Source organism: Muscardinus avellanarius (genome assembly GCF_963383645.1).
Source record: "Muscardinus avellanarius genome assembly, chromosome: 13".
NCBI classification, from domain to species: Eukaryota; Metazoa; Chordata; class Mammalia; order Rodentia; family Gliridae; genus Muscardinus; species Muscardinus avellanarius.
The window spans coordinates 41992725-42018640 of NC_137799.1; the positions used below are offsets into that span (position 1 = coordinate 41992725).

General features: G+C 45.7%; 1 protein-coding gene across 2 annotated transcripts in view; it reads left to right on the top strand.

Moving 5' to 3' along the window:
• B4GALT1 (beta-1,4-galactosyltransferase 1) overlaps nt 1–25916 on the top strand; it is a gene marked incomplete at both ends in the record, with an annotated part of 67848 nt that overhangs the window by 37521 nt on the left and 4411 nt on the right. For both annotated transcript variants that reach the window (XM_080709385.1, XM_080709386.1), the window contains 2 exons: nt 1148–1383; nt 19457–19644. In XM_080709385.1, the coding sequence (XP_080565511.1) occupies nt 1148–1383; nt 19457–19644 (424 nt within the window). The remainder of the gene's footprint in view (nt 1–1147; nt 1384–19456; nt 19645–25916) is intronic.

Here is a 25916-nt window from a genome sequence, read left to right on the forward strand (position 1 = left end):
ATTCGACTTTCAAGCTACACTCCCTGCCCTATTTTTTAAAAAAATCTTTATTTAAGCCGGGCATGGTGGCGCACGCTTGTAATCCCTGCGCTTGGGAGGCAGAGACAGGAGGATGATCGCACAGGTTCGAAGCCAGCCATGCGTGCTGGCTTAGGAGACCCTGTTTCCAAATAAAAAAATATAAAATAGGTCTGGGAGTATAGCCCGGAGGTAGAAGGGCTTCCAGGAACCCCATTACCACCAAAAAAAAAAATTATTTATTATTTTAATATATATACATTTTTATTGGTGCATTGTATTCATACATCACAATGGAATACAAGACTTGTGAGGATATACAAACACATATCATCCACTTAGCCTTTATCCAATCTCCATCCCATTCCCTCCCCCTCCCTTGATCCCATGCTTGATTAGTGATTAACTTTGATACATTTGTTTACATACATCATGAGTTTTAAAGAGATTCCATCCTCCCCCATCCCATCCCCTCTGATTGGTCACCTTAATTGCTCCTCTATAGGGTCCTTTCTTCAACTAGATCTCCTCCTATTACCTATTTCTTCCTAGTTTTTGCATATTAGGGAAAGCATCTGGTTTTTTATAAAAATCTTTATTTTTTGAAACAGGGTCTCACTAAGTTGCAGAGGGCCTCACTGAGTAACTGAGGCTGTCCACAAACTGCGATCCTCTGATCTCAGCCTCCCGAATGCTGGAATTACAAGTGTGCGCCACCGTGCCCGGCAGCCTACTTAATTTTTTATTTTGAGACAGGGCCTCACTAAGTTGTCCAGGTTGGCCTCAAACTCATGACCCACCCACCTCAGCCTGCTGAGTAGATGGAATTACAGGCATGCCCTATGGTGCCTACAGAGAAAGTGTTCTCTCACGGCAGCCTGTCAGAAAGTCTGAGCTGTCGTTATTTCCATTTTCCTATGGAGTCTGAAAGGGGAGGGTCCTGGGCAGGGTGTGCTTCACATCGCAGCCAGCCATCTCGGTTTGCCCAGCACTGAGGAGTTTCCTGACATGGTTGGTCACCCCAATGCTAGACAAGGAACCTTGGGCACAAGTGCCCTCCCTATGGCCATGCTGCCCCAAATTGTGTGTCCCATGACCTATTAACTTCTCCTTCCATCCACCTCTCTAGTTGGCTACATGCTGATCGAATTTAACATCCCTGTGGATCTGGAGGCTTTGGCAAAGAAGAACCCAGAAGTGAGGTTGGGTGGCCGTTACACCCCCAAGAACTGCATCTCCCCTCACAAGGTGGCCATCATTATTCCCTTCCGCAACCGACAGGAGCACCTCAAGTACTGGCTGTATTACTTGCACCCGATCCTTCAGCGCCAGCAGCTGGACTATGGCATCTATGTTATCAACCAGGTGAGGCCTAGGGGCTGCAGTGAGCGTGGGGAAGGGAGACATTTCACCAGCTCCTGGCATTTTGTAGTGAGGAACCAACCCTACCATCAGCATTACCTACTGTCTTTATTTACACTCTGCAGATGAGCTAAATGCCAGACAGCAAACTTGCTTGTTACTCTAAGCTCTGCTTGCCCAGGGAAATTGGCCAGAGTGTAATTTTATTTTATTTTATTTTATTTTTTGTATTTGTTTTTGTTTTTTGGAAGTAGACATCCAGCATCATTGAGAGGAAAAAAGACAACAACTCTTATTATCCCAAGTAAAGTGCCAATTGTTTCCTGTCTCTGAGTAGCCATGTATCTCGCTTGTTACTTTTAAAAAGCAAAAGTTTAAATGTCAGAATTTTAGGCAACTTCAGAATTTATCCAGTCAGACAGTACGTCTTCTGGGGCCCCCTCAGGAGGTGGTGTGCTAAGTTGAGGCCACACACCTGCATGTGCCCCCTGGTGAAATGTGGGAATGTCTGATCAGAGGAGAGGTGTGTGCACTGGTCTGGGTCTGAGAAAAGAGTTTTTCACGGTGTCTGTGGTCCTTCATAGGAAACTAATGCTGAAGCATGTCAGCCTTTATCACCACAACCTAGAGAATCAGATTGACCTAAGAGGCATTTTTAAAAATGCTTTTTATTGGTGTATTTTAATTATACATCAGATTGAGAACCAAAGTGATACATAAATACATGCCCACAACTCTCGGTCTATTTTCCTCTGTATCCCACCCAGCTCCCTCTCCTCTGCTTCATACATGTTAATGACATTGGTACTAATACCTGCGTGTATGGATATAACCTTATTTGAATTGCTCCCTTTCTCAAGCCTCATCTTCCCTTCTCTACCTCCCTCCCCCATCCCCCTTTTACTATTCTACTGGTTTTCTAAGAGGTATTTTTATTGAACTAACTTTATTTATTCCAGTCTGCTTGAAGAACATTATTATTTTTCCAAGAACATGATTTGGGTATTTTAAGTTTATCCCCAATACTTAAATTCATGCACTTAAGCTGTAACCTGTTAGACATGCCGACATGGCTGTCTAAAGCAGTGTGTTCAGTCCTACCTCTCCTGAAGCTTCCAACCCACTTTTGGCAAGTGGGACCTTCCCAGGCAACAATTCCTTATCAGTCTCAGATAGTGTGAATGAATAGTGGCTACCTAGTGCTTTGGAAACTCAGAGGAAGGAGAAAGAGCAGTGACCTGGAAGAACCAGGATATAAACTAGGTTCTAGAGGCTGAGGGGCTGGATGCGGTGGTGCACATCTGTAATCCCAGGTCTTGGGAGACTGAGACAGGAGGATTGCAGGTTCGAGAACAGTCACAGCAAGAAGCGAGATTCTCATCAACCCAGCAAGACGCTTTTTCAAAATGAACATAAAAAATAGGACTGAGGGTATAGCTCAGAGGTGGAATGCCCCTGGGTTCAATCCCCAGTACCAGCCGGGCTTGGTGGCGCACGCTTGTAATCCCTGCGCTTGGGAGGCAGAGACAGGAGGATCACGCAGGTAGCCGCGCTGGCTTAAGAGACCCTGTTTCCAAATAAAAAGTATAAAAATAGGTCTGGGAGTGTAACCCGGAGGTAGAAGGGCTTCCAGGAACCCCAGTACCACCAAAAAACAAACAAACAAACAAACAAACAAAAAACAGTCCCCAGTACCACAAAAAAGTTAAAAAAAATAAGTTAGTAAATAAGTAAAGGTTGTGGGCAGGCATCTTAACTGGGCCAGTGTGTGGGAACCTCAAGGAAGAAGGGAGCCTGCATGTTCCTGGAGATGAAGATGAGCAGTGGGATAGGAAAGCCCCTGGAGTTCAGGGCAGGTGTTGGAGCTGAGCCGTCAGCCAGAAAAGGGCAGAGCAAGGCCTTTAGGCAGTAACAGAGCTCAAGGTTGGAGAGCAGTGGTAGGGAAGCCCAAGGCTGTTGGCTAAGCAAAGTAGAGGCCGGGGCCCTGTGAACACCTGCAGGCAAGACAGCCACACAGGCAATCTTAGAAAAATATTGGAGAATATAAAGGAAAAACAAGTAAATGTCCTGCAAAGTGCAGGCCACTTCAACACAAGTATCCATTTAAAAAAAAAAGGTCCTGTCACCAAGAAAGACTTGTGCCTTGCAGCCCATGCAGATCACAGCAAGATTCAGGAGGCTGTTCGTTAGTAAAGCAATGCATGCAGGAGCACCTGCAGAAAGAGCTGCAGACACCAGAGCCAACGCGGGTAACCAAGAACAGGCAGTGCCGGCTCTGTCTTACCTCTCTCGGATAGTCACTATACCAGTAGCTGAGTGACACACTGTAGACACATGGGTCGGACCTTACTCAGCAAAGCATCCCATGGCCTCGCACACCTCTGCCTGAGCAGAAGATAGACCCAGAAGATAGACCACTGTGCTCAGGATGGCACATAGACTAACATATGTACTTGATAGGCCCAGCGTGGTGGCGCACACTTGTGATCCCAGCCTTCGGGAGGCAGAGACCAGGGGATCGTGGTTTGCAGACAGCCTCAGCTACCTAGCGAGGCTCTTCACAGCGCAGTGAGACCCATTTCAAAAAATAAAAAGACTAAAAAATAGAACTGGGGGTGTAGCTCAGAGGTGCAGTGCACTTGGGTTCCATCTCCAGTACTGCAAAAATAAATAAATAAATAAATAAATAAATAAATAAATAAATAATGTACTTGATAAAAAGGGTAAAAGTTTTCAAATGCAGCTGGCCATGGCACAGAAGACTGGAGGGGAAGATGGTCATGTAGAGCTATGTTGACTTTTAGGTGAATGTGAGACTTCCCTGTTTAATAATAATTATGAAGTCAGAACAAATAATTAGACCAGTAAAATTTATCTATCAGCTTACACTCCTATAATATGATTTATTTTATTTTTTATTTATTTATTTTTCATGGTACTGGGGTTCCTGGAAACCCTTCTACCTCCGGACTACACTCCCAGACCTATTTTATATTTTTTTTTGGAAACAGGGTCTCTTAAGCCAGCGTGGCTGGCTTCGAACAAGCGCGATCCTCCTGTCTCCACCTCCCAAGTGCGGGGATTACAAGCGTGCGCCACCATACCCGACTCTATGATATGATTTATATTATATTTATATTTATGTATTATATTTATATTTATATTGATAGTCCCCAGGCTTGAAATAACAAATTTCTGAATGTCCAACACCAACCACATGCTCCTTACTGCCTCAATCCAAGTTGGCAGAAAAACTAACCGAATTATCTTGGACCAGTAGCTGTGCTGTGCTGGTAAACACTGGACATTGGCTAAAATGGTGCTGCTCCTCCCTCCCCCATTTAAAATCAAAGAGTGAGCCAGGCGTGGTGGCGCACGCTTGTAATCCCCAAGCTTGGGAGGTGGAGACAGGAGGATCACACAGGTTCAAAGCCAGCCACGCAGGTTCAAAGCCAGCTGCGCTGGCTTAAGAGACCCTGTTTCCAAATAAAAAAGTAAAAAAATAGGTCTGGGAGTGTAGCCCAGAAGTAGAAGGGTTTCTAGGAACCCCAGTACCACTAAAATCAGGGAGTGGCTGTAATCCCAGTTTTGGGAGGCTGAGATTGGAAGATCAGAAGCTCATAGGTTTGAGGTCAGTCTCTACAATTAGTGAGACTCTCAGCAATCTAGTGAGACCTTGTTTCAAAACAAAAAATAAAAAAGATTGGGGATGGAGCTCTGAGGTAGAACACCCTAGATTCAGTAGAGTAGCCCCTGCGACATCTAGTCCAGGGGTTCCTAGATATATTTGAGGAAGGAAGATCTCATTCTTGCAAATTCTTCAGTTCATCCGTACAATGTAACCTTAAGTAAAATAGGGCTGAGGGTGTAGCTCAGAAGTAGACTGCCCCTAGATTCAGCCTCCAGTTCCCAAAAAAAAAAAAGAAAAAAAAAAAAAGAAAGAAAGAGAGGAAGAAGGAAAAGGAGGAAGAGGAGGAGGAAGAAAAGAAGGAAAAGAAGAAGAAGCATTCTGAGCTTGTCTAGCCAGAACACTTTTCCAAGAATCATCTCAAATGACAAGTGCTTTGTGAATTCCACTTTGGGGACAGTAGGCCTGAATCAACACCTTCTCCTTTTCCATGGGATATCAGGAACTCCCAGTTCTCCTCCCTCCTTCCCTCCCTTCTCCCACTTGTAACTTAGCATCAGAGAAGCTGGGGTGTAGCTCAATGGTAGTGTGCTTGCCTAGCATGTGTTGGGCCCTGGGTATGATCCCCAGCACTGCAAACATTTTTTTCTTTAGTTTTTTCTAACACACACACACACACACACACACACACACACTTACACACTTTTTTTCCTTTTTGTGGAACTGGGAATTGAACCCAGAGGTGTTCTACTTCTAAGCTACACCCCACACCTTTTTTATTTTTTATTTTAAAGCAGGGTCTCACTAAGTTACTGAGGGTCTCCCTAAATTGCCCAGGCAGGCCTTGAACCTGCTATCTTCCTGTCTCAGCTTCCTAAATATTTTTATTATAGGTGAGTACCACAGCACCTAGCTCCTTTTTTAAAAAAAAATCTTATCAATACAGTATCTCCCCTAACTCCATACCTTTTTTTTTTTTTTTTTTTTTTTTTATACTGGGGGTTGAATCCAAGGACATTCTACCTTCCAGCTAATTCCCTTTGCTGACTCTGGCTTTGAACCTGCAATCCTCTTATCTCAGCCTCCCAAGTACTAGGATTATAGATGTGTGCCACTACACTCCACTCCCAGCTGATCTTATATTTTCCCATCCAACTGCACCCTGATTATCCTTCTGGGAAAGTAGGATCAGAATTCAGATAACCAAGTGAAGAAGCAACTGAAGCCAGCTCTTTCCAGGAAAGAATAATGTAATGTATAGATAATAAGGCCAGGAGCGGAACACCACCCTTGAAAACAAAGAGGTGCCTCATGTAGGACACACCCTATCTACAAATTAGGAATTTCCTGTGTTCTTTGCTGTATGGTTATATTCTAGAAAAGGAAAAAAAAAATGTTTTGTAGCATATGGCTTTGGCGTTTGCTCATTATTTATCAAAGAGATAAACCTTATGGTATGAACTCTCAGGCCTCATTAAGCCCTTTCTTCCTGTTCTAGACATACTGTGAGCTGTACCTCCAGCCCTTTTATTTTTATTTTTTTAAATTTTTTATTTTTTATTTTTTGTGGTACTCGGGGTGGGACCCAGGGGCTTTCTACCTCCAGGCTATACTCCCAGTCCTATTTTATATTTTATTTGGAAACAGGGTCTCACTAAGTTGCTGAGAGCCTCACTAAGTAGCTGAGGCTCAGCATATATATAAAATTTTTTTTTTTTTTTTTTTGGTGGTACTGGGATTCCTGGAAGCCCTTCTACCTCCAGGCTACACTCCCAGACCTATTTTGTATTTTGGAAACAGGGTCTCTTAAGCCAGCTCGGCTGGCTTCGAACCTGCGCAATCCTCCTATCTCCGCCTCCCAAGCGCGGGGATTACAAGCGTGCGCCACCACGCCCGGCCTCTTTTATAATTTTTTAAAATTTTGAAACAGGGTCTTGCTAAACTTCTGATGCTGGCAACAAACCTGTGATCCTCCTGTCTCAGCCTCCCAAGTACTGGGATTACAGGTGTGCGCCACATGTGGCCTGTGCCATTTTGACTCTACATTGCCCTCCCCACTACTTCCATTTGAGATTAGAAAGAATTCTTAAAATGGGAGTAGCCTCTGTGGCATCTAGTCTAGGGGTTCCCCAATGGTTATTTATTTATGTTTTAGTACAGAACTCTTTTTCTGCTGCATCAAAGTGCTCTGTGGCATCTAGTCTAGGGGTTCCCCAATGGTTATTTATTTATGTTTTAGTACAGAACTCTTTTTCTGCTGCATCAAAGTGCTCAACAGTCCCCAAATACAGCAGGTCACAAAGGTGTTACTCTACTTGAAGTGAGTGCCAGACCCTATCCCCAACCCCTTCCTTGTTTACTAGGACTCACCCAGATTCCCAGAGCCAGGACACAGAAGCTCAAGTAGAGAAAGAGTGCAGTAGAGAGTCACATAAATAACAGTAGGACTTCCTCCCCAGCTCAGCCTGACTCCAAGTTTAGGGCCTTCTACGTGTCATGGTCACTCTCCTGTCCTGCAGCCTTTTGGCCTCTCCCTCCAGGCGTTTCTCAGAGCCTGGTGTTGGGGCTGGGAGTGAGCCACTTCCCTCCTGGGGCCAGTGACCTCAGGCAGGCTGGTACACTCTTCAGATCTCAGATTCCTCCTGTAGGGGAGGGAAAGGGGGTCTGCCTACCTCCCAGTCTGTGAAGCACCTGGCTACGAGAAGCCCTCAGTCAATATTAGCTCTTAGCACTTTACGCTTAACGCCACCACCCCCCCACTCTTCCTGTCTGTTGCCTCTGCCCTGTGGTGAGAAACCCTTGCTGCTCTCCCTGCCCCCTGCTTCACCCACTCCACTACCAGCAGCAGATCCCTCTCATTTGTGTAGCCTCTGCAGGGTCAGAGGATAATGAATATTAGTGTAAGTCAGGTGACAATCTCAGAGGAATCAGGGACCAGGTCGTGCCTGTAAACTTCTTCAGAGGAGGATTATGTCTTAAGCTCCCACACAAGGTGAACTTTCACAAGTTTCAGGGCTCAGACTCCTGTCTGTAGAAAGCTGTTGATCACCCCCTGTTCAGTGTTGGCCCCTCCAACCACCATAACAACTTCTATCTCAAAAGAAGGGCGTTACGGTTTGAGAGAAAGGAGAGCAAACGGCCTCTACCCCTCCTCCTGCCACAGCCACCAGCGTGCGGGGATTCTATTAAGCCCTGCTGGGGTTTGGTTCTGGAATAGTTGTCCCTCCAAGGCTCACGTGCTGAAGGCCTCGTCCCTGTTGTAGCAGGGGTCAGAGTCGGGACTTCTGAGACGTGATTGGATCATGAGGGTTCTGACTTTGACAGATTAATGATTTGATATTAGCCAAGCATGGTACTCGTACCTATAATCCTAGCATTTGGGAGAGACTGACACAGGAGGATCCCAGGTTCAAGGCCAGCCTTGTCAACTGAATGAGGCCCTTAGCAACCCAGTAAAACAGGGCTGGAGGGTGTAGCTTGGAGGTAGAATGCCTTTGGGATCAGTTCCCAGTACCACACTAAATAAATAAATACAATAATTGGATGTCATTATTGGGAGGTGGTGAAAGCTGTAGGAGGTAGGGCCTCATTGTGTAAATAAGACACTGTGGTCATATCCTGGAAAGGCATATCCCAGTCCTTTCTCTCTCCTCTCCTTCTTCTCCCTACTCTGCCTCATTCTGCATGAGCTGAGTGGCTTTCCTCCTCCACACACTTCCACCATGACATTGTGCCTTGCCTCGGGCCCAAAGCATTGGAGTCTGCCAACCCTGGATAGACCTCTGAAAACGTGAGACAATATGAATCTTTCCTCCTCTAAGTTCTTCTTCTCAGGCACTTTGTCCTAGCGATGAAAAGCTAACATAGGGTCCCAGCACATCCCACTTATGGAGCTAAAGGCGCTGCTCTGAGAGACGGACCCCTATCTTGAATTGAGAACTGGGACCGTGGTATAGCGGTAAATGTCAGGGTGTCACTGTGAAGTGGCATTGTACTTCTCATACTTCAGTCAGGAAACTAAAACCACCCAAGGTGAAGTGAAGGTAGGTTGCCACCTGTCAGCACAAGTCCTGAAAAATGAAATGAAGGATGCTTGCGGTACGACCAACCATACAAATTACAGACTAAATGAGGAATGCAGGCACAGTTGGCCGAGGGGGTGTGTATAACCACAGCAGCCCTTTGCCAGAGAGCCAGGACCCAGGAGCAGTCTCTCCAGTTCCACTGATGTTCTGTCTGGTACCTCTGGTCTCCTCACAATCTTTATAGTTCTGACCTTGTCACTCCCTCTCTTTAAACCTTTCAGTCTATCCCCGCTGCCTGCCCGCAAGGGCCTAGGTGGTCTGAAGCCCTGGGCTTGGATCTGAGACCTCTGCTATCTGGCCCTGACCTACCTCTAGCCACGTCCTCCTCAGCCCCCGTCACATGCTATGCCGCAGCCACAGGGGCCACTCCATCATCATCCAGACACCTGTCCTCTGTGCACACATCCCCAGTGGCTCTCTTCTACACATCTTGGCTCCGTGGACCGAATCTGATTTCTCTCTCCCTGCCACTCCCAGGCCTCTGCACTTTCTAGCAAGGGTAGGTTACCTCTGTTTGTGCCTTGTCCCAGTCTCTGGATTCCCAGTCTTTCAGATCTGACTTCCTCCTGCCTCCCTGACTATGTAGGCCACACACAGTCCACTACAGACTCAGTCAGGGCTCTGGGACTCCTGCCCAGTCTCAGGACCCTTGGCCCTGGCTCCTCTGGCTGAATCTGAGCCTCTTGGAAGTGAACCACCTCATCCAGTTTGGCCAGATAGTGACCCCGGGAACCTGCACATCCCCACCCCCACCCCCTAGGCCTTTCCCCAAAGCTTCCTGCTCATTGTTGACCAGAACATAGCCTGCCTGTGACATAGTCCTCCTAGTGACCTTTCTGTTCAGGAAATAATATAGAGAACTTGCTTTAGCCCTATGGCTGTTCGTGGTCATAATCTTGTTTATGGTCCTTTAAATTTTAGCCTCTGTAGCCTCCAGTGACATCTCATTTTCCTTGTTCAGGGAGGGAACAAAGATGATTGCGTGGATACAGGCAGGTAGCAGAGCTGGGGTCTAGACAGAAGTTACCTGAGGCTTAAAGAATATTCCACCTTACCTGTTTCATCCCGGAACATCCCACAAATGCTTGCCAATGCTGTGATTCTTGCTAGATCATGGGAGTGTGGTGGTGGCGGTGGCGGTGGCGGCTGTTGCTGCGGCGGCAGCGGGGTGGGAGGAGATAGTATGTTTTTTTTTTTTTTTTTTTTTTGGTACTGGGGATTGAACTCCGGGATACTCTACCACTGAGACATACCCTCAGCCCCCACCTTTTTTTTTTTTTTTTATAATGGAGATTGAACCCAGAGGCAGTCTACCTCTGAACTATACTCTGAGACCTATTTTTATTCTTTATTTTGAAATACGGTTTTACTAAGTTGCACAGGACCTAAGTAGCTGAGGCTGGCCACAAACCTGTGATCCTCCTGTCTCAGCCTCCTAAATACTGGGATTACAAGCACACATGCACCACCATGCCCAGCAACCCCAGCCCCCCCGCCCTTTTTTTTTTCTGTACTGGGGATGGAACCCAGGGGAATTCTACCTCTGAGCAACACCTCCTGCCCAATTTTTTATTCTGTATTTTGAAACAGGATTTCACTGACTTGCAAAGGACCTCACTAAGTATATTTTTACTTTGAGATAGTCTTGCTAAGTTGCCCAGGCTGACTTCAAACCTGTGGCCTTCCTGTCTCAGCCTCGTGAATCACCAGGATTACAGGCATGCACCACTGCAGTAGCCTTTGAGTAATGCAGACTCTTGTTCCCTTGCCGGGGAGTCTTATACACTTGCCACGCTGCTAGCTGGGCCCTGGCTGGGAAGGCTTTGGAGTGATCGAGGGAGAGCCCAGCTTGCTGCCCTGAGGAGCCCTGGCTTCTCCTTTTCACCCCTGCACTGTTTCAGGGTGATGGGGGACAGTTCCAGGCTGCTTATGAGAGGATTTGGAGAAACCCTTGTACCCTCAGGGAGTGAGAGCATCCACGGGGTTCCACAGCTCAGCAGCTTCTCTCTATTACTGGCCAGGCATGGATTCCACTCAGGAAGGTTAAGATCAGCTGGGAAGACACTGGCCTGCGGGTCCACCTCAGTATCCAGGACTGCTTCCTAGGGATGTGTCCCCCCCACTAGGTTTCTATCTTGATCATCTCTGTGTGCCAACCCCCAGCCCTGCCTTCTGTCTCCTCTCAAGCTCCTCTTACCCAGGTTGATATGTGTGGGGATGGGGCTTAAGAGGGGCCCACCTTCTGTCCTGTCCACCCTCTGTCTTTCCCCTCTTTTTGGGCACCAGGTCCTCTACGAGCCTACCAAGGCGGGGGTGGCAGGGGAAGGCTGAGGGTCCCGTGACACACACACCCCACCCACCCCCGTCTGAGCGCTGCCCCTTTGCTCTGCAGTCTCCGCCCTGTTCTCCTGGGGACTGTGTTGAAACACATGCTGGTACTCATGGCTGGTGAATTGCCTCTCTGGCCATTGTTTCGGGAAATGCCATTTTCTCTGCTTACCTTGATGCTGTGACGAAACTACAGGTGTTAGGACACTGCCTTTGCCCTAGAACAAGGGTGCTCTGACTGGGCCCCCCTCCTTTGTCCCTTACCTCTCCCTCATTTCTTTCCTTTTCTCTTTTTTTTCTCTCCTAGCGGGGGCCTTTTGCCTTTACTTCTTAATCCTGTTTATAGCAAAGCAAGCTGAAGAAGTTCCTCCCTGTGATCTGCTTCTTACTCTTCACCTACCTTCTCTTCTGTACTCTCCGTCTCCCATAAAGAGAGAGAAAGGAAGGCCGACTTAGCTACCGCTGCCATCCTAACAGCTGCTGCCATCGCTGCTGCCACCGCCCTGGTAACATCCTCAACTCAAACCCAGAGCCCTGCTGAGCAGGGAGAAGAGCACGCTGTCCTCCTGCCTTGGTCTCTCCCAGGCAAGGGCAGGGCCTTTGTGGCTGTCTTGGAAAACCAAGATCACTGGAAGCCAGCTCATTGTGTGGAGGTTTGAGAGATTTCACCTTTTTTAATTAAGCCATGGTCGAGCTCATACCATGTGTATGTAAACATATTCATAGCTTGCTTTTTTTCTTAAATTCCGTATCATAAGCATCTTCTCATGTTATTTCATAGTCTTCATAGTCATGACTTTCCATGTCTTCCAAGTAGTTGACCATAGAGTTTTACCAGAATTAGCGTAGCCTTTCCTCTACCAGAAGACTGTAAATAATGCCATGGTGAGCATCTTTGAGTCTAAAAGCTTATTCTCTGTTGGCTTCTTCCAAATTTATATCATTTTTTCAGGCTAGCTATTCAGATGTGGGATTATGGGTTCAAAAATAGTTTATAGTTTGTTTTGTTTTGTTTTTGTACTGGAGGTTAAAGTGCCATTCTACTTCTGACTTATAACCCCAGCCCTATATTATTTTTTATTTTGAAATAAGATCTCAATGATTTGCCAAGAGTGGCTTCAAACCTGGAATTCTCCTATCCAGGTACTGGGATTACAGGCATGTCAGCATGACCTACACATTTTTATACTACTTTAAAATGGTCAAATGAATTTCTGAAAGAGAAGCCTTTGTCTGTGAGAGTATTTTTCTCCAACTTATATCTTTTTTTTTTCAGTACTGAGGATGAAACCCAGAGGCATTCTACCTCCGAGCTATACCCCAGCCCCATCTTTTCTTCTCTTTCTCTTTCTCTTTCTTTCTTCCTTTTTTCTTTTCTTCCTTTATTCCTTCCTTTCTTTCTTTGGTACTAGAGATGGAACCAAGAGGCATTCTACCTCCGAGCTACACTCCCAGCCCAATTTTTTTATTTTTATTTTTGAAACAAGGTCTTGTCGGGCGTGGTGGTCCATGCTTGTCATCCCAGCATTAGGGAGGCTGAGACCGGAGGATCACAGTTCACAGACTACTTAGTGAGGCCCGCCGCAACTTAATGAGACCCTGTTTCAAAAAAATAAAGAATAAAAAATAGGCAAGGGATGTAGCTCTGAGATAGAATGCCCCTGGGTTCCATCCCCAGACCCGCCAAAAAAAAAAAAAAAAAAAAAAAAAAAAACAGGGTCTCACTGAGTTGCAAAGGGCCTCACTAGGTAGTAGCTGAGGCTGTCCACGAACCTTGATCTTCCTGTCTCAGCCTCCCAAATGCTGGGATTACAAGCATGTGCCACCACGCCTGACTTTATTCTTTATTTTGAAACAAGGTCTCACTATGTAGCTGAGACTGTCTGAAAACCATGATCTTCCTTTCTCAAAGCCTCCCAAATGCTGGGATTATAAGCGTGCACCACCATACCTGACATTCCAAGTTGTATCTTAAACATCCTGAATGTGCTAAGTGCCCCCCCCACATATATAAAATAGTGTGTGTGTGTGTGTGAGAGAGAGAGAGAGAGAGAGAGAGAGAGAGAAAGAGAGACAGAGACAGACAGACAGACAGACAGACAGACAGACACGCTACACTCCCAGCCTATTTTATTTTTTATTTTGAAACAGAGTCTCACTAGGTTGCTGAGGCTGGTTTTTAAGCTGTGATCCTCCTGTCTCAGTGTCCCAAGCACTGGGATTACATTAGTGTGCCACCACACCTGGCTGACTTGCTGAATTCTACAGAGAAGAAGAAAGGTCTCAGGCCTGAGGGAGGCAGGTGTCCTTCTGTGGCTCCTATGTGCCTGGATTAAAATTCTGTCCTCTGCATACCTCACCCAGAATCCCTACAAGTTACTGGTTCTTTGAGCTCAGGGCTTCCCACCCTCCATGCAGCAGGGGTCAGGGATAAAGTGCTCCTTCTCTTTTGCACTGGGGACTGAACCCAGAGCATTCTACCTTTGAGCTACACCTCCAGGCTGGCCTTGACCCTGCAATCCTCCTGTCTCAGCCTCCCAAGTACTGGAATTATGGGCATGCACCACCACTAGTGTAGACTCTAGTGAGTAATTACTTTGACCAACACAAAGGCTCCTCAGCCTGGCTCCTGATCTGGAAGGGTCCAGTTTCTTTCATTGGCTAACTGAAGAGCTCATATCTCAGACACCAGTTTTGTTGAGGGCTGTGTCTAAGCCCAAGGCTGCCAAATTATTATGGTTAAAAAACCAGAACCCAAGTGCTGTGAACTCATGAATGAGTGGGTACTGGCCTTCCTCAAGTTCAACATTTATATAACCTAACATTTATATAAATTCTTCCCAGTAAGTCTCTGAGCCTCAGCTCCCAGCCCATCTCCTCACCCGAGATCCACGCGTGGGCCTGCAGGAATGCAGAAACAGAGCGCCTTGGCTCCTGATCTGTCACTGGCTTCTCACACCCACTCAGCTAAGCTCCTTCCTCTTGGTGTCTGAGTGGGCACAGGAAAGCACTTGGGGTGCTCAGCAAGCATCGCCACTGTGTGCAGACCTGCCTGTGGATCTATGTTATGGGGAGCCTGGGGTGACTGGGCAGGGGGTGGCATCATCTCCCCCATCACATATAGACTCAGATTCACTGAGTCTTGGCAGCAACCTTATTGCTGATGTGGTTTTTGGTGGAGGAGAGGCCAGTATGGTCTGATTCCAAGCCCTGATGGGCTGGGGATATGCCTGCTATCCAGAGTAGTTAGAACAGATCTTCTAGAGACTGCTAGGACCTAGACAAAGGGACCATGGCTTTCCATAGTTTGTCATCTGTGTCCTGTTGCATTCAGAGAATACCACTCTTGCCTGCCTTAGCTACAGTCAAGATTTTTCTAATTCTCAGGGAAATGGATAGAACTGGAGGACATTATGCTAAGTGAGATTAGTCAGTCACAAAAAAACAAGAAATCAAATGCTTTCCATAATATGTGAGAGCTAGGGAGAAATGGGCCATAGGAGGAACTCTAGATGATAAAGGAAATCCTACAGAGGAGCAAACAAGGCAACCTAAAGGAGGAGAAAGGAGGAGGGGGGGAGAGGAAAATCTCTAAAACACACAATGTACTTAAACATATCGAAGTCAACCACTAAGCCAAGCAAGGGAAGGAGGGACGGGGAGGGAATGGGGTGGGAACTGGGTAGGGGTTAAATCAGTGATGTGTACATGTCTGTACACACAAGTTTTTTACCCCAATATGATATATGAATATAATGTACCAATAAAAAATTTAAAAAGATTTTTCTAGGGATGAGACCAGACCCTAGTACCTATCCTGAACAACACACACACACACACACACACACACACACACACACACACACACAGCATGCAGATGCAGTGTGCATGCCCAAGAAGAGGCCCAGGAAGCAGATGACCCTCTGCCTTGTTCACTGTTATTGTCTAGGCTCCCACATCCTTTGCACAAATCATATGACAGCTTCCTAACTGGTCTGTATTTGGATTGAGGCACAAATCCCTCCTTGACATGGAATCATAATTTAAGGCTCTTTGTGACCTAAATAAAATTAAGCCTAAGTACCTTAGCAAGAACCAAGCTTTCCTCCCTCCCTGTGATTTGGCTCTCCGCCACCTTCAGGCCTCATTCTGGCTTCACCCTTTCTGAATTTCTGATCGTTCTTGATTGATCTTTTTTCGTTGAAGCCTTTACAAATGCTCTTTCTCTGCTTAGAATGGTCTTCTCTTTGCCCTTCTCCAACATCTGTCTGTTCTGATTCTATAACAGCGATCTCTGCACGGTCGTTTGGGGATTTGTAATATTTTTTTTCCTTCCTTTGTTCTTCCTGTCTTCCCCCTTTAAGAGTAGGCAGCTGCTCTAGAAGGAAGGGACAACTATAAGGCTTGTTTGCCAATATCAGATGAAGCCCACCTTTAAGAGTTGGGTCTTGCCAGGTGTGGTGGCGCATGCCTGTAATCCCAGTACAAAGGCTGAGACAGGAGGATCACAGGTTTGTGGCCAGCTTCAGCTACTTAGTGAGGTCCTCTGCAACTTAGTGAGACCATGTTTCAAAAATAAAGAATAACAAATAGAGCTTGAAGGTAGAATGCCCCTGGGTTCCATCCCTAGTAGCAAAAACAATAAAAACTAGGTCTTTCAAAGGGACACCTGCGCTCAGCAGGCTGGCTCCATTTCACCTGCTGTGACTTCCCATGCATTCAACAGGTCTCTAAAGGTATCTGTCTTTCTGCTGCTACTGGAGACTAATCATGTGAGCCACTGGCTGATTATCTTAAGCCTTAATCCTTTTTAGAAATTCCTCCTCTCTTGGAGAAGCAGGATTTGGGGGAGGAAATTTGAAGTTCATTGGGAAGGATATGAGCCAACTCTAGAGAAGGTGGAGTCTCCAGGTTGGCACTTTAAAAGGTCTGATGGTTCAGGGTGGCTGGGAAAACCTACTCCTAGCATGGGGATGATAGTTGCCTTGCTGGCCAGGCCACATGCTAAGGCCTTTGCATATATTGTCTCATTTAACACAACCCACCAAGTATCATCTCCACGACACAAAACAGAATACTAAGGCGTAGAGTTGGGATTTGCCCAGAGTTACTTAGCTAATCAGTGAACAGACATTGTCCCAATTGCATATTTGATGTGGCCTGACATTTATCAAGCAAGGGCTTGATAAACGTGTACCTGAGGGAATGGTGTAGCAATGCACCTGATGAGGAGGGGTGGGAATGAGGGGTGTGGGGGGCTTCCCACCCCGGGGAGGATGAGCACTTCCTGTCAGTAGAAGGTGGGGGAGGGCTCGCCAGGTCCACCTTCCTTCTAAAGAAAGGTGAGTACTCAAGCATTTCACCCAAAGAAGCCTAGAAAATGCTTCGCTTTTCTGGAATCTCAAGGAAGAGGAAGATACTCTGTCCTTGTCTGCCATTCTGCTGGTGCTCCTTGTGGCCCTCTAAATAATACCTAATAGTATGCACCAGCACTTCCCTGCTCCCTGGTTCACATGGGTGAGGCTAGGCTGAGATGATGGGAGAAGCCATGTTGTAATTCAGGTTGTTTTGGAAAATTACCTGACCATTTCTAAGTGCGGGCCAGACCTTGAGGCGCCTGAGTTAAAGGAGCTATTAGACCACCCACAGGGAAAGGGGCAAAAGCAGGCCTGCCTGGGCTTCTTCTCCAGGGGACCTTGGCCCCACAGGTGTTCCTTTATGTTTACAAACTTCCAGTTCCCAGGAGGGGAAAACTGCTTAGTTCATTCTCAGTCAGACATCTGCTTAGATCAGACAGTCTGGCCTGCAGGTCCTGTGGTTGAGAGATGGCCATCAAGAGTCCCTTGCCAGCCAGGCGTGGTGGTGCACGCTTGTAATCCCAGCATTTGGGAGGCTGAGACAGGAGGATTGCAGTTTGCAGGCAGCCTCAGCTACTTAGTGAGGCCCTTTGCAACTCAGTGAGACCCTGTTTCAAAATAAAAAATAAGGCAGGGGGTGTAGCTTGGAGGTAGAATGCCTCCAGGTTCCATCCCTAGTACCCGAAAAGAAGAAAAAAAGAGTACCTTGCCCCCGTTCTTGGAGAATGTTCCAAGAGAAGGTACATGGTGGTGAGCTGGGCATCCACCCTTAGATTCTGCTTCACAAATATAGAAAGGCTTTGTGGGAACATCTCCCTTTCGCTTGGTCGGGGGTTCCATGTTCAAAAAATGTAAGACTGTGTTAGGGCGAGCGTTGTTCGAGAATTCTCAAAGTGATTGTGTGCCATGCATGTGGAGATGCTTATCCTGTCTGATCTGTGATAGCCCCCAGTGGTATTAGCAATATGCTGTTAAAGTAATTCTGATAACTTCATAGTTTTCAATGCAATTTCTTTTTTATATATGCAAAAAGAAGTTAAACTTTGAACTTCTTTTTGCCTCATGACATACCCCAAATTAGGTGATGCCAGAATTCCAAGTGGACTTTGAATCAATGAGGTCATGTGCAGTCTTTTACCATGCATGGTTGAAAAGCTTTGTCAGGGACTGAAGAAAGGAGCTCTTGTCTGTGAGATGTCTCTTTAATTCGTTTACTATTCTCTTGAGTGCTTTTCCTGGCTTCCTGTTGCCTGTCTTGCTCTAGGTAGCTTGTTTCTGAGTTGCCCTGGGGCTCTGTCTCTGGAGTCCTACTTTCCTAGTATTCTTCCAGGGGCATGAGAGGTTTCACACATCCCACTTTTGAGATTATGTGCTGATTGCAGGGCCTTTGTGGGATGCTTTTTCCCTGAAGTAGAGGGACCTGTCTTTTGAAAGACATGGAAGAGAGCAGCAAGTGAGGATTCTGAAATGTCGGGTTGGGCCTTCATTTCTTCATGGCAGTGTTGTGGGGTCTCGATGCAAGATTGTGTAGAATGTTTTTGTGAAGTGCTTAGTCTGAGGGGCTTCAGTGTACACTTAGGGACTGTTCCTACTAACCTGGGGCCATGAGAGATGGTAAGAACTGCCCCATCCCCGGTGGTCAACCCCAAGTCCTTTGTTTGGAGTTTCCCAGGAGGTTGCCATCTGCCAGTGTGTGTTGAAACCCACCCATCAGTTCATTTGTTCACTCCTTAGTCCATCCATCCATCCATCCATCCATCCATCCATCCATCCATCCATCCATCTCACTGGCCTGCAATTATTTATTGAGCCCCCATTATGTGACAGTGGGGCACTAGATGAGTAAAGAACAAGAGATCCCAGCCTTCACTGAGCTTACAGTCTAGTGAGGGGACACTGAAGATAAACAAGATAAGTCACTAAAATATGATTTACTTCTGTACCACCTGGTGCTTCTGGCCCCAGAGGCCAGCACCTTCTCTGTAGTACAGCCCAGTTCAGCATGGTGTGTATCAGACCACTGTCTATCCTTCACTGTGAGCACCAAGGGGGCAGAAGTTGAGTTGGGTTGGCTGTATTTCTCAGGCATTTACTTTAGTGCCTGCCAGACATGTGGAAGGTACACAAGGTGGTGATCAAGCCATAGCCAACCTTATAAAGCAGGTGGAAATAAAAACTTTCATAGGCACCCAACTGTCACCCGTTTCCTGTGTATCTTTCCTAGTGTTAGTCTATTTGTGGTATGTACATATACACATAAATGATAAATGTGTGTTTAAATGCCTTTTTCACCTTTTCTTTTAGAGCTTCCTTGTTTTTTGTTTTTTTTTTAACAATTCCATCCATTGTGTGGTTGTACCATGACTTGATTAACTCTTTCCCCAATGGTGCTAATGTTCCTGTTTATAGTCTTCTGCCATGGTGTACACTCTGCATTGAACAACATTGTTCATGGTTATTTGTACACATGCAAGCCCCTCTGTAGGACAAGCTGGAGAAGTGAGATTACTCACCAAGACATTTGACACTCCGGATTGATTTGTGAATAAGGGCAGAAAAAGAAGGTCAGTTGTCTCCTGTACATATGTAGCACACAAGTCAGGTCCCTGTGGGTATCCTGCTCCTTTGAGATGTCTCCTGGGATCTGATATCACCTTTTTGTTTGTTTTCTGCACCAGGCTGGAGAGTCTATGTTCAATCGCGCTAAACTCCTCAATGTTGGCTTTCAAGAAGCCCTGAAGGACTATGACTACAACTGCTTTGTGTTTAGTGATGTAGATCTCATTCCCATGGACGACCACAATGCCTACAGGTGCTTTTCACAGCCGCGGCATATTTCTGTTGCGATGGACAAGTTTGGATTTAGGTAAGAGAAGCTCAGCCCAACTTTGCAATATATATGTTCCTCTCTTAAATGTTAACTAGGAAATACAGTCCCTCTACCAAGGAGTACCTCTAGGCTCTGCAGGGGGAAGCCACCTCGAGAGATGGCAGTTTTTTTAAGGTCTAGAGTCAGTTATTTGAGAAGAGAGGGGTCCAGAAATGCATGTAGTTTCTGCACATAAAGATGGAAATAGTTTTTAGTGTTTAGGATGGCTCTTATCTTTAGACTCAGCGGTGGCTTGGTTTTTCCGTTTCTGCTCTTCCTTGCCCTACATAGTTTGGAATAATTCCTCTCCCCACTAAATTCTTGAGGTTGGATGCCTCAGCAGATGTTCCTTGGCACTTTAAGAAGGAACATGATTTTGTTTCCCAGCAGAGCACATGCTTCTGCTTAAACATGGAATCCAAAGTTTTCTACCAACTGCCCCTAGTGAGGAGCCCAGTGATATTATGTCCAGGAGCAAGGGTGATGTAGATCTCATAATCCAAAAACCCAAAACATATTGACATATGTGGAACATGGTCCTGTCATCCATTGTTGTATCTTTTTTTTGTTTGTTTGTTTTTGGCAATACTGGGGATGGAACCCAGAGGCATTCTACCTCTGAGCTACACCCTCAGCCCTATTTTTTATTCTTTATTTTGAAACAGGGTCTCAAACAAAAATTACAGAGGGCCTTACTGCTGGCTGCAAACCTGTGATCCACGTGTCTCAGCCTCCCAAATACTGAAATTACAAGCTTGCATCACCCCACCTGGCTCATTGCTATATCTTAAAAAGTAGAGCCAGGCGTGGTGGCGCACACTTGTTATCCCCGCGCTTGGGAGGTTGAGACAGGAGGATCACACAGGTTCAAAGCTAGCCTCAGCTACTTAGTGAGGCTCTCAGCAACTTAGTGAGACCCTGTTTCCAAATAAAATATAAAATAGGTCTAGGAGTATGGCCCGGAAGCAGAAAAGCCCTTGGGTTCCACCCCCAGTACCACATACACACACAAAAAAAACAGTAAATAAGGCTGGGCATGGTGTTGCACACCTTTAATCTTAGTACTTGGGAGGCTGAGACAGGAAAAACAGGTTCAAAGATACCCTCAGCAATATAGCGAAACTCTTAGCAGCCCAGTGAGACCCTGTTTCAAAACAAAAAAAAGAGTAAGAGATGGTAGAATGTTCTGGGTTCAATCCCTAGTACCACGCAAAAATATATAATAAATAAATAAAAGTAAAAGTAAGTAAGTAGGTTCAGTGATGTTTACCTGTAATCCCAGTATTTGGGAGGCTGAGATAGGAGATTCACAAGTTCAGGCCAGACTGGGCAACTTAGTGAGATCCTGTCTCAAAATAAAAAAGGCCAGAAATGTAGGCTCAGTGTCCCTGTGTTTGATTCCTAGCACCACCAAAAGAAAAAAAAAAGGTGGGGGGGTAAATAAATGTGCATGCATTTTTTAATCCATGTTTGTATTAACATTAAATTGTTTTAAATTACCTGTCAGTTAAATAACATAACCTCTTCCTTCTTTGCTTTAAGTAAACTTAAAGCTCTAAGAAGCTGGGCTGCAAAGTGCCCTGTGTGTGTTTTAGGCTGAATACAGAGTGTGGTTAATTGTATACCTGTACAAATAGCAGGTCCTTTGTGCAGGTACAGCTGCTTCCTATCGGGTTCATTTTGTTCTCATCATTTCTTCCTATCCTCCCTTCCTGGGGACATGGGGGCTGTGAGGTGACTACAGGGAATACAGGTCTTTCCCCAGATCAAAACTATTCAAGCCTTAAACTTTTTCTGTCTTTAAAGAGGGGAAATGATGCCAGGCGTGGTGGTGCACGCTTGTAACCCCAGCATTTGGAGGGTAGAGACAGGAGGATTGAAGTTCGAGTACAGCTTCAGCTACTTAGCGAGGCCCTTTGCCACTCAGTGAGAATCTGTTTCAAAATAAAGAATAAAAATAGGACAGGGGGTATAGTTCAGGGATAGCATGCCCCTGGGGTCCATCCTCAGTACCACAAAAAATTTTTTCAGCTGGGCGTGGTGGCGTACGCTTGTGATCCCCACGCTTGGGAGGAGGAGACAGGAGGGTCACACAGGTTCGAAGCCAGCCGCGCTGGCTTAAGAGACCCTGTTTCCAAATAAAAAGTATAAAATAGTTCTAGGAGTGTAGCTTGGAGGTAGAAGGGCTTCCAGGAACCCCAGTGCCACCCCCCCCAAAAAAAATTTTTTTTTCACATTTTAAAGAGGGGAAATGTTAGCCAGGCATGGTAGTGCACACTTGTAATCCCAGCACTTGGGAGGCTGAGAAAGGAGGATCACAGATTCTCAGCCAGCCTCAGCAATTTAGTGAGGCCCTCTGCGACTAGTGAGATCCTGTTTCAAAATAAAAGAATAAAAGGGCTAGAGGTGTAGCTCAGAGGTAGAATGCCTCTCAGTTCAATCCATGGTACCACCAAAAAAAAGAAAAAGTGGGGTAAGGTCTTAAAAGCCAGGTGCAGTGATGCACAGCTGAAATCTCAGTACTTGGGAGGTGAAGACAGGAAGATCACAGTTTGAGGACAGCCTCAGCAACATAGAAAGACTATCTCCACAACCTAATGAGACCCTGTTTCCAAACAAATAATTTAAAAAGGACTAGGATGAAACTTGGAGGTAGAATGTACCTGGGTTCAGTCTCTAATACTAGAAAAATTAGTGGGGTGTTATTTGAATGTAATACAACTTATAGACTCTTCAGAAATCACTCTGTACCCTCCTGTCTTATCTCCCCTTCTTTCTGTATCCTCTTCTCTTTGAAATATGTGGGTTCATACCCTGGCCTCTCTAAAGCATGCGGGTGAACCAGGATGGGGGCCAAGTGATCGCCCAGTTCTTTGGTTTGGTACTAGAAATTGAACTCAAGAGCTACTTCTGAGCTACACTGCCCCCCTCCAGCCCTTTTTAAATTTTATTTTATATTTTTATTTTGAAACAGGGTCTCTCTACGTTGCTGAGACTGGCCTCGAACCTGAGATCCTTCTATCTCAGCCTCCTAAATACTGAGATTACAGGTGTGCACCTGGTGACTGATCACCATTCTTTACCATAGATCCCTTTACAGAAAACCAGTTACATACAGGGGGACAGAGCAGGCAGAGATAGGTAAGAGAAAGCAGCAGAGAGAGCAAAACCAAACCTTGGCAACTTAGCATGTAATTCTACTGAACTGGCTAAGAATCCATTTCTATAAAAACATTGATTATCAAAACACCTTATCAAAGCCAGGGATGGTGGCGCACTCTTGTAATCCCAGTATTCGGGAGGCTGACACAGGAGGATTGCAGTTTGAGGCCAGCCTCAGCTACTTAGGTTCTTTGCAACTCAGTGAGACCCTGTTTCAAAATAAAGAATAAAAAATAGGGCAGGGGCTGTAGCTTGGAGGTCGAATGCCCCTGGGTTCCATCCCCAGTACCACACACATACAAAGAAAGAATTAATTTCTGAAAATAAGTTGGTGTGGTGGGGCCCGTCTATAATCCTAGTACTCGAGAGGCTGACACAGGAGGATCAGAGCCTCAACAATTTAGCAGGACTCTGTTTCCAAAAAAATAAAATAAAATAGGGTTGGAGGTATATAGCTCAGAGGTGTAGTGCCCCTGGGTTCAACACACACACACATATACACATTCCTGAATGTATTTAAAAATAATAATAAAAATAATTTTTTGGAAGTGGTACTGGGGACTGAGATCAGGAGTATTCTACCTCTGAGCTACCCTAGCCCTATCCTATTTTTTGTTATTGTTATTGTTTTGGAACAGGGTCTCACTGAGTTACTGAGAGTCTTGCTAAGTTGCTAAGACTGGCCTTGAAATATGATCCTCCTGTCTCAGCCTCCCAAGCACTGGGATTACCAATACCACCATGCCTGGCTGTAATTATGTTTTTAATTTCAAATGTTCCATATGGATTAGCTGACTTCTCCTTCAGAGTCGGCACTAGACTCCTTCAGAGTCGGCACTAGAGTTTTCCATAATTTATGTGATGGATTTTAGTCTCTTTGGAATCCTCTAAGAGCCTGATTGTGGTTTGAAGCCCTGGGAGGACCCACAGGAAGGCCTTTGTATGGCCTTGGGGCACGTCCTGATTCTTGACATTTGTCATCAATGCTTATTCTGTGTCCCTCAGGATCCACCATTCATAGCCAGTGAAATAGTGAAGTTCAAAAAGGTATGGAATAATGAGAGCCCAGATGCCCCACCACTTGGAAATGTGTAAAAATAGATTCATTATGCATTTTGCTAAGTTGGATTAAAGTAGACATTTCAATGAAAATTTTATTTGAGCAAATTTCCGGAAATGCTGGTGCAACTGCTTGAGTTACTGTTCAGGCCAGTATGCCTTTGGCAGAATGAAAGTTAGATTGGTAGATAGGATGGGGTAAGGAGGGGGCATAATAGAGTAGGCACCAGGAGACAGACTCTCGTATCTCTTGGATAAGGGCTTCTTTGCATGAGCATGGCACATAGGAAGCCATAGTGGAAGAACTAGGCTGGGCCCACTCTTGTCACTATTTCAAAAGAAAGAATGTCTCACTGAGTTGTGGGGGGTCTTGCCAAGTTATTGAGACTGGCCTCAAACCTGTAATTCTCCTGTCTCAGCCTCCCAAGTACTATGATTACAGGTGTGCACCACTGAGCCCATCCTACTGACTATTTTGTTGTTTTGTTTTGTTTTTTGGTGGTACTGGGTTCCTGGAAGCCCTTCTACCTCCGGGGTACACTCCCAGACACCTATTCTTTTATATCTTTATTTGGAAACAGGGTCTCCTAAGCCAGCAAGGCTAGTTTCGAACCTGCGCGATCCTCCTGTCTCCACCTCCCAAGCTCAGGGATTACAAGTGTGCGCCACCACACCCGGCTGACTTTTTTTTTTTTTTTAATAACTACAGAATATAGTGTTATATTCTTAGAAAAAAGATTCTGTTTTTTGATGTCTGTGTCTTCTCTAAAATAATCTGAGTTCTAATATAAAAGTAAAACAGGGCTGGGGATATAGCTCAGTGTAGAGTATTTGCCTGCCATGTGTGAGGCCCTGGATTCAATTCCCAGTATTGCAAAAGGAAAAAAAAAAAGCAAAACAAAAACCCTCATAAATTTTTCATTGAAAAAAAAATTTCAAAGCCAGGTGTGGTGGTGCATGCTTACAAACCCAGTACTTGGGAAGCTGAGATAGAATAATCACAGGTTCAGCTGGGCATGGTAGTGCACACTTGTAATCCCAGCATTTGGGAGGCTGAGACAGGAGGATCGCGGTTCAAGGACAGACTCAGCTACTTAGTGAGGTCCCTTGCAACTCAGTGAGACCCGGTTTCAAATAAAGAATAAGAAATAGGGCTGGGGGTGTAGCTTGGAGGTAGAATGTCCCTGGGTTCCATCCCTACTACCACAAAAAAAAAGAGAAAGAGAAGAATCATAGGTTCATGGCCAGTCTCAGCTACTTAGTGAGGCCCTCCACAACTTAGTGAGACCCTGTTTCAAAATAAAGAATAAAAATAGGACTGGGGTTGTAGCTTGGAGGTAGAATGCCCCTGGGTTTAATCCCCAGTGTGGCAAAAAAATAAAAAATAAAAAATAAAAATTCCAGGCCAGGTGCGGTGGTGCACTCCTGTAATACTAGTACTTAGAAGACTGAGACCTGAGGATCACAGGTTTGAGGCCAGCCTCAGCAACACGGTGAGACTCTCAGCAACCTAGCGAGACCCTGTTTACAACAAAAACTAAGCCAGGTGTGGTACCTTGGGAGGCTGAGATAGTATCGCAGGTGTGCGGCCAGCCTCAGCAACTTGTAAGGCCCTCTGCAACTTAGTGAGACCCTTTTTTTATTTTATTTTTTGTTCATTTTGTTTGTTTGTTGGTTGGTTGGTTGGTTGGTTGGTACTGGGGTTCCTGGAAACCCTTCTACCTCCAGGCTACACTCCCAAACCTATTTTTTATACATTTTTATTTGGAAACAGGGTCTCTTAAGCCAGCGCGTCTGGCTTCGAGCCTGCGCGATCCACCTGTCTCTGCCTCCCAAGCGCGGGGATTACAAGTGTGCACCACCACGCCCGACTGAGACCCTTTTTTTAAATGAATAATAAAGTAGGGCTGGGAATGTAGCTCAGAGGTAGAATGACCCTGGGTTTCCATCCCCAGTACCCAGTAAATAAATAAGGGCTGGGTGTATAGCTCGGAGGTAAAACACTTTTGGGTTCAATTGTGTGTGTGTGTGTGTGTGTGTGTGTGTGT